The sequence below is a fragment of the Pleuronectes platessa genome, chromosome 15, assembly GCF_947347685.1.
Source record: "Pleuronectes platessa chromosome 15, fPlePla1.1, whole genome shotgun sequence".
NCBI lineage: Eukaryota > Metazoa > Chordata > Actinopteri > Pleuronectiformes > Pleuronectidae > Pleuronectes > Pleuronectes platessa.
The window spans coordinates 18,736,774-18,746,101 of record NC_070640.1 but is presented as its reverse complement, the minus strand read 5'-3'; the positions used below and the strand labels follow the sequence as shown (position 1 = coordinate 18,746,101).

At 40.8% G+C, this 9,328-nt stretch overlaps 1 protein-coding gene across 1 annotated transcript; it reads right to left on the bottom strand.

Moving 5' to 3' along the window:
• si:ch211-283g2.1 (sodium- and chloride-dependent GABA transporter ine) lies at positions 1-5,878 on the bottom strand. The gene is made up of 13 exons (XM_053442224.1): positions 5,686-5,878; positions 5,154-5,288; positions 4,872-5,076; positions 3,450-3,582; positions 3,226-3,360; positions 2,938-3,041; positions 2,731-2,855; positions 2,043-2,155; positions 1,812-1,952; positions 1,603-1,702; positions 1,344-1,444; positions 1,075-1,242; positions 1-957 (listed from the first exon to the last, which is right to left on the bottom strand). The coding sequence occupies exons 1-13, from the start codon at positions 5,810-5,812 to the stop codon at positions 805-807; spliced, it is 1,740 nt and encodes a 579-aa protein (XP_053298199.1). The 5' UTR covers positions 5,813-5,878; the 3' UTR covers positions 1-804.
• Positions 5,879-9,328: the final 3,450 nt, after the last annotated feature.

Here is a 9,328-nt window from a genome sequence, read left to right as displayed (position 1 = left end):
AGTCGTGTTGTGATGTGTTCACCAGACTGCATGCGTCAGCTTGTCATTGCAGAAATGCAGCGATCTTTGGACGTTGTGACATGTTTTTATTAGACATCATGACATGACATGAGAGCTCCATGATCCATGTAATCATCTGTTAAGCAGCAGCGTAATCTCTTATCCGAAGTGCTCTGTTGTTTTTGACCTAATAAATGAGTCAGCCACAATTAATTCTACGGTGCAATATGATCAAAGGGAACTGGTTCTTACAGCTGAAGCTTGGTATTGAACTATGGATGTTAAATAGTTTAATGTTATTAGCTAAAAACTAGATACTGAATTAAATAAAGGCCCCTGATCACAGATTTGTCGATCTGCATTAATTTATGCGGCCAAGAGATGGCACCCTCAGCAAAGTCAAGTCCACAAGAGACCAGTCTGGTTTGTGTATATATCAAGTCTTGAGTCCCCTCCTTTGTCCTTTGGAGCTCTCACGCCAGAGGAAATGCAGGCCAGATGTTGAGGATGCCTCAACAATAACCGATTCTTAACACGTGTCTGTCCACAAAATCATATAAACGAACAAAACAGTCACCGGACGTTTGACAAAATTCTCAAATTAAATTCACATGCTTAAAAAAATGTCCATTTAAAATAATCTACATGCAGCAACAAGTTTCCACAATCATGCAATAGTTTAAGTGGCATAAATATGCTTAATTCTTTACCGGAAGTTTGTTCAAGATTTAAGACTAATAGCAAAACACTTCGAGATGAAGTTAAACCTGCAGATGATGGTGGCAGTGTGAACATCATGAGGTATCAGAGGTTTGTCTGAATTTGAGATTTTTCAGTCACAAGAGAGTTGGAGCTGATGACAGCCATGACTGGATATGCATCGTTTCCTCCCCTCTCATCATAGCTCTTTTTTGTCTTCTCATTCAGGCTGTGCGGTGTGATCGAGAGCTTCAGTTTCTGTCGGATAAAATGAATCAAAGACATTAACCCACAGCTTGACGTGGTAACACACTCACATGAGTTTTAAATGCAGAGCCTTGAGCGGAGAAAAGGTTAATTGTACACGTAGTTCACCTGCATGAATGAGCCAGGCAGCACCCACAATGTGTGAACTGCACCCAGGGGAATCCAGATGATGGAAGCCATGGCAATGACCCACCCGACACCCTGAGCCCAGGGAGGGAAGACGTAGTCCTCGTAGCGGGCTGGTTTGAATTGTATGATGGAGAAAATGAGGAGGACCTGCAGAAAGAAACACTCAAAGTTCAGTAGTGACACTTTAGGATGGATCTTTAACTTTACGTTTTGGGGGAAACTAAGTCCTGGGGGTCCTGCCTACTTACAGCGATCAGTGCAGGAGCAACTATCAGCCAGCACAGTCTGAAGAAGATATTTGCTCTCTTCCCTGTCATCTCTTCCAAGTTGTCTGAAAGTCGCTTCACACCTGCGATTGGGAAACTACTTTGGTAAAACGTTCAGCTGTTATCAGTCTGTTTTATGTTGTTGCTAAATTGATGAGATGCATCCATGTTTGGTTTAAAGTGTATCATCACATTAACTGACCACTAAAATTTGAATTAGAGCCGAACATCTTTTTCTTACCATAGCACCAACAGATTGCTACAACCTCAAAGAAAGCAAGAAACATGATGGACACGATCGCAGTGTAATGGTCCATCAGCTGAAAAATAAATATTCCCACCTGGATACAGACAGAAGCAGTGTTTAGGACAACAGGTGCGAGACTGAAGATCTTACAGTTTGGTTATAGCTTGGTGAAACATCAACCAGGGATGAAGTAGAGTTTGTACCTGCATGACACAAGGAATTCCTAAAAGGCTGGCTGCACCACAGACAGCGAGAACAAACAGCTCCTGCCTCTTAAAAAATCCTATCAGCTGCTGATAGTATTGATCCATCAGACTGGTCACCATCACTTCAACCATCGCAAACTGACAAAAAAAGTAATTAGACGAAATTATAAGAGGTAATACGGAATATCACTAGGACAGATCCAAACGATGGCCGTTCCCTGACTTTACCTCACTGTCCAGTCCGAGGCAGAGCAGCATGAAGAAGAACAACACAGCCCAGAGCTGAGGCACAGGCATGTTGGCAAAGGCTTGTGGGTAAATGACAAAAACCAGTCCTGGACCTGGATACACAAGAAAATCAATAATGCAACGCAGACTAAAAACTCAATCATGAAGACACTTCTAAAGAACAAACTGTGACATGTAATAACAAAAAGCTGTTAGGGGAAAGATCAACATGAACATAATTAATCTGTTCCCTATACACTTTTTCATGGAGACAATAAACACACACTTGAAGAGCTAAATACTCTGTATTGTTCATAAAACGTTCATACTGCTACAGCAGTGTGTTATAATGAATACAGATGATTAACATTTACACACATGTCAGTTCAAGCACTTGGATATTTCATGTACATCTTTAGTTAAAGAAATGTTTCTTGTCTCTTATTCAATTATTTTACAATTTATTCTTAATGAAGTTTTTTTATCCGCCTTTTCTCTCGCAAGAAAACAGATTTATAACCATTCGCACCCACACATGCGAAAACTGGCTTATTTTACTGCAAGTGAATTAATTTCACAAATATTATCCTGATACCATGGTATAAAAATGGGTCAGAATTTATAAAAAGGCTTATCAGAATTTAGAATTGTTATGATTTGATATGAGACTATGGTTTTGTTCTCTTACCGTCCACAGCCAGATCGCTGACAGGAATGCCCTGAAGATAAGACATGTATCCAAAGGCGGAGAAAATGACGAAGCCTGCCAGGATACTGGTGAGGGAGTTGATGATACTTATAGTCAGGGTGTCCCTGTTGGGAAGAGAAGATGTTCTTTATATCACTTTCTACTTCTGTTGAGGGAGAAAGAATAGGAGGATTTCTGTCTTATTACTTCAGAATATTGTTGTTGAAGGAATTGTAGCTGGACATGGCCATGAGGGAGCCGAAACCAATCCCAATGGAGTTAAAGATCTGAGCTGCAGCGTTCACCCACACCTTCAACACAGAGGGGATGTTCATCCGTTACTATTGATAGTCACTGCCAAAACCTATCAACAATGCCTGTGTCAATGTTAACAAAATAAATAGTTGGCTGACTACCCTCCTGTGTCAGTCAGGTCATCCAGAACCATTTCTTTATTTATCTCCACCTCATGCAATCCTCTTGCTTCTTTCTTACCTCCACTGAGAGCAGCTTGTCCCATTTTGGCACAATGAAGAAGGTTATTCCATCTATTGCGCCAGGAAGCTGCACGTTATTGATGAGCAGGGCAATCAGGATGACGTACGGGAACAGAGCCGTGAAGTACACCACCTACACACAGAAACAAACAAGGTAAGCGATTCGCCATCAGTCCGTCAAACTCTCTCTTTGGCTCAGTCTATTCTCGCTCACTCCCTCACCTTGCCTGTTGATTTCACTCCCTTGAAGATACAAAGGTAAATGAGGATCCAAGCCAGAATGAGGATGAGGAGAAGCTCCCAGCGTATCTCTCCTGCCTCCTCCACTCCACTGGTCTGCTCAAGCATCTTAATTCTTCACAAAGAGAAGAGAGAAGTCTCCAAGATTAGTACATTCTGCATTAATCCTGACATTATGCCCCATACCCTAGTATAGTATAACAAAACAATCAGTCCAATTATTTTGTGATATATTAGTCATTTTACTCTGATGGTCATTGGGCAGGGAAGTATTTATATGAGGTGAATCAAAGGGTTCCATTTGGGGCCCGTTCATTTTTCTGCACTCTAATGGTTACGGTGTTGTTCTTATCTCTCAACCTTTGATCGCTGACAAATTTTTATCAACCAAACTATTATATTGTGCCCTGCAAGTGTCCTGCAAGTGTCTCTCACTCAGTTAGCATCAACCATGGACATCGTCCCTAAAGGATGAATCTTCCAGACTTTGAATGTGAGCCTCTAACTTTTCCTCCACTGAGACCAACCCATTTGTGGATTAGGGTGAAACATCATGCAACCTGGTGCAGATATCCCTGATCCATGCAGAGGAGCATGAAGAAGAACAACACAGCCCAGAGCGGAGGCAAAGGCATGTTGGCAAAGGCTTATTGGTAAATGACAAAAAACAGTCCTGGACATGGATACACAAGAAAATCAATATGTCAACGCAGACTAAAAACTAAATCGTGAAGACGTTAAGACAGGTTAAAAATAACTTCATGACTTCTATTTAGCACTGTTGAAGACACTGACAGCCATTGCCAAATATGTTATACAGCCAGTGCTAATTTTCCAAACCTCTGTTTCTCTCACACTGTATATGATATAAAAAAATGACACACCTGGCACAACATATTGACCTATAAGCTTTTACTAATAAACTGCCGTGATCACATGACGTGTGATCTCAAAGTGTATTCAATTGTTTCCTTTGTTTTGTCTTCAATTCTTTATTTGTGTCTCATGAAGCCCTTTGTAAATGTGATTTGAAATGTGCTTTGTAAATCAGGTTTACCACTCATCCACTAACAGCAATTTAACAATTTCATGAGTAAACCAATTTGAAAACGACAGGTTTCACACCACTGACTCAACAGGACGCTGTTAGCAATAAACAGTGCTGGTTCTTTCAAAAGATCTTCAACATGGGATCACTGCATACTAGAAAATAATTTCCAACTTCACCATTTGCACGATGATGTATTACCTTTTTACTGTCCTTTTGTTGTACCATTACACCTGTAAATCACTTAGGTCAACCAAGTTGTTTTAAATGTGATATATGAATAAAATTGACATTGACATTGACATTGACATTTATCTAAGAAGCAGAGCGGGTTTCTCCCACACAGTGAGACATACTTGAAGAACTCCTGGCTGGCTGTGGAGGAGTAGCTGCTGTTGGTGGCATGGTTGGTGCAGTTAGGTGTGTTCCAGGTGTTGTTGCAGCTCTGCCATGGCAGCGGTGCCTGGAAGGAGCTGAAGAGATAGTAAAGAGCCCAGGTGATGACAATGTTGTAGTAGGTGCACATTATGAAGGAGATTGCCACTGATGCCACACCCACGCCTGAGGACAGACAAAAATGACGTTGATATCATGTTTTTCAAAGTCAGACAAATAGACGTGTTTTACCCATCAGTTACCTTTCAGCAGTGGGCAGACATTAATCAGAGCATGGACAGGCCCTCTCCTCGTGTACTGGCCCACAGTCAGCTCCATGTGGAGCAGAGGGATTCCCAACACCACCAGCATGAACAGGTATGGCACCAGAAAGGCACCTGGCAGTTAAATAATGGTCAAATATCACATCAGTCACATATTCCTAGCAAAGGAGCTCCCGCTGGTGCTGTTTTTATGGCATCCTCTAATGTTTAACTATTGTCAAAGTGATCCTGCTCCTGCGTTTCTCTTTTACCTATGTTGGGTCATTTTTACTGTTTTACAATTTTAAACCAATGTTCTTCCTCAACTGTACGTGCAAAATTCCTCTATTTAGTTTAAGCTGGTAAACAGGAATCAGCCACAAAGTTCACTGCAACTATTTCACAACTTGTGATCAAAATAATAGTTTGACTTTTTTTTTTAACATAATCAGTACAAGCAAATGCAGGGCTCACTAACAGCATATTATCTTAACCTGTGGAGAGGGCGGTCTTTTAAAAAAAGAATTCTCACCTCCTCCACTCCTGTAGCAGAGATAGGGGAACCTCCACACGTTGCCAAGCCCCACAGCAGCGCCAATGCCGGCCAGAGTGAACTCTATCTGCCTGCTCCATGTCGGTCGGCTGAGGTGTTGATCCATGTTCTGCTCCCTGTGTCACCACTGTCGCTCATCGGGGCTCAAACTACATGGATGGTTGGCTAGAATTCAAGTAGCCCTGCCTGATATAATCTTCCTTTTTATTATCTTTAATGATTAGCTTAGCAAGACAGCCTACAGCAGGCCGTGGCACTGCAGCTCATAAAGGGGGGAAGGTTTATCTTACTTAACAGGTTTTCATAACAATTATCCAATAGGTTGTTTTGAATATGAAATGTATTTTGAAAAGGGAATTTTGAACACAGTGATTCAGACAGGTGCAAAAGCTGAAATTTAATATTTTCAGAAGTATGTTTTTATCAGTTTAACCTGAAATGAAGAATCGTCCTGTTCAAACTCTTCATATCCAAATTGAAGCAGGTTCTCATCCACAGAGATTTGCCCTGTTGCAGCGCCATGTTATCACAGAGGCCCCGGGGCCCTGTTCGAAGCTGGGTTTGTGCTTATCGGGGTAAATCACGATGGTAACTTGGTTAGATGAACAGCTAACCTGCTCCAGAACAGGTTAAATTGGAGATAAGAGATTAAGCTGTATAAAAGCTCTGTCCAAAAAGACCTGGTTTAATACTCCTTCCCTATCTTTTAAAAGGTTTATCCTTCAAAGTTAAACATTTATTTGGAAGTGGGGATAGATAGTTTACAGATTTACCTTGTGACAGCCCCTATCCCCCCCTCTCTCTCTCTCTGAGACATGGTGCAGAGATTAGGTCCATGTGTTTCTATTGACTAGTAATTGCAAACGTTTCCACCACAGTGTGTCCTCAGAGTCAGTACAGAGAGTGTGTGTTAAACTTCAGCCCATTATAGAGTCTACATCATATGACTAAGTGAAATGTTTCATCTCTCATCCAAGAGGCTTTTTCAGTTCAGTTCCACAGGTCTTGTTAGTAAAGAACAGATTCATATCTCGGGGCAACAAGTTATTTATCTCTTTCCCACGTGTGAAGTTCAGCTGGATCGCGAAAGAGATCCTGGTTATGTTTAACTCCCTTAGTACAGACTCCAGGATGGACTAAAACACAACAGTGGCATGAAAGAGGGCTGCATGGACCATTAGATTGCACTCAATCCTAAACACTGGTACTTTGATGGTTCAAGTAGCTATAACTCTTGTCGCTGGAAGTGAAAAGACTAATTTTTAACAATAATTGTTTAGTAAGTGGGGAGATTCTGAATTTTCCATTGACAGTGCATACAAATTAAAAAACGTCTACAACGTATTGTGCATATACCATTATAGTTATATACATACATATATTTAATATATATCATATTATAATATATCTGTCAAATATTATCAAAGTATATATGGGTTAACAATAATTATCTATGGAGCTATAAAGCTCAAGTAAAGATTAACTTTATAAATCTAAACCTTTCTAAATTATTTTTTACAAAAATTGTTATAATTCTTATAGACCTAGTTATAGACTTCACCTCTCTGCTCCTCTGTAACATATCCACCAAGTTCTTTAGAATGCCGAGAATTCTAAATATCTTCACTGAAGACACAGGGAGACCGAGCTGTTTTTTTAACACTTTAATGATAAGTTTGCAGCACACGAATGTCCGGAAAGTTTACATAATTTGTTCTTATCCACAAGTTATGTAGTGCAGGTTTCAGGTGGAGTCATCTGGTTGAAACAGACCACTTTCCCGTAGGGATAATCTTTACCATTGCTTTTTAAATGCGTAACCTTTAAGAAAAGCTAACAACAAAAAGCCACACAGCACCTTTTTATAGAGCATTTCTCCATCAGCCTCCTTTGTTTTCATTTGTCTTTGCAATTACATTCATGTCTACGTTGGATATTTATTTATTTCCTGCATCGTCCCATATCATTCATAACAGATCACCATGTTTATCATTTATTCTCTTGGGGAATGGGGGGATAAACGTTATTAGGTGAACGCCCTCAAAATAAACATTTCACAGTATACACTACTTGCAGCTCACAACAGAAGGGGCCGCAGGCAGTCATTTATTCATGGGAAGTCATCTAACTGGATATTAGATGTAAATTCTGCTGACACCAGTATCAAACTGCCTCGCTGGACTTTACTGGGTAAGATGGGTGGGTATATTTACTGAAGGAAGCTGGAAGGAAACCAGTATGGGTCGTTCCTGCTGGAAGCCGGGCCAAAGAGGAAACACAGCCGACCATGAAAAGAGAAGGCAGTGGGGGAGACAAACACACCTCCAGTCTCCAGTACAGCACTGGGGCTGTGGGATGAGGCAGACATGAGACTGGAGCCTTGTCTGTGCATGGTGGAAATGTCATAATCCACTTCCTGTTATGAAGAGTTTTAGTATGACAATTTTGCACCCAACTTATGTTGCAAAACAAATCTCAAACCATCGCCATCAGCAGCAGTTAAAGTGAACTGTTTCTGAGGAGCACTGTCGGTTATCAAACAGCTGCAGACCATGTACTCAAATCTCAAAGTCAGAATCTGTGTTGTTATCTTTGTTAATTTATTTGATAGGGACAATTCTCATTAATCAACAGACAAAACACTGTAAATGAGCTAGAGTTAGCTGTATAAGATCATTTTCATCTCTTGTCCTTGGTTTGTCCAGTTTTTACAAGGCAACCTGACAGAAAAATTACCGATCTTATATAATTACAAGTATCTAATAATTTGTGCGTGTTATACATAACATCAAAACTAACTGTACAACAAACCTATAGGTAACACCTGCCAAGCAACCACCCAACCAACTAACCAGCCAACCAACAAAACATCAACCCACAAAGCATCAACCATCCACTCAACCAACAAAACATCAACTAACCAAGCAACCAACCATCCAGCCAGATAAAGATAGGGTGTTTTGCTATGTGCTCTACTGAATGCTATTCAAATTGTCTCTGCAAAGAGTAGGAGCCTGAGGGCCTTTGGGGCGAGCCACCCCCACTCCAGGCTTTATCCTCCTGGTTCACCATGCATAACACATGCATACAGAGACAATTGCAATGCCAGTCTCTCAGGTTTTGGGTTTGGAGTCGCCTCCTACATCAGTGCTTCTTAACATCTTGCACGTAAAGAATCCCTTAACCGACACAAATTAAACAGCGGAACCCCAATTTGACAAGATTTTTGATTTAAGATGTTTTATTAAAGGACGTGTAAGAACACCTGTGGTGTGGGGATACCCGGACCCCATACCACAGACATATAGCCTTTCTACATCACAGCAACCCATGCACGTTTCATTGATAACATATGGGACTCATGTTACAGGAACATTACTACTACTCTCAGGAATAGGGACTGCTTGCGTGAGTGGACATTTAAACAACCACGCCTTTATTTTTATTGTGACATGGTATCCTGCTCTGTGGAGGAGGGCTCGATCGGCTGGGTTAAGCGAAGGAAAAAAATAGACGGATGTTTTTTATAGTACCTTCAAAATAGAACACTTAAGGGTATTTTAACCAACTGAAGTTTTATGTTGAAAGTGCTAGGCGGAAACGAGCTGTTGGTTCATTGGTT

Coding starts and splice junctions, on each gene's coding strand:
- si:ch211-283g2.1 (XM_053442224.1), bottom strand. CDS start 5,812: ATGGATCAACACCTCAGCCGACCGACATGGAGCAGGCAGATAGAGTTC. Junction 2,856..2,937: donor TTCAACAACAATATTCTGAA/GTAATAAGACAG, acceptor TCTTCCCAACAG/GGACACCCTGACTATAAGTA. Junction 1,445..1,602: donor AGCAATCTGTTGGTGCTATG/GTAAGAAAAAGA, acceptor TCCCAATCGCAG/GTGTGAAGCGACTTTCAGAC.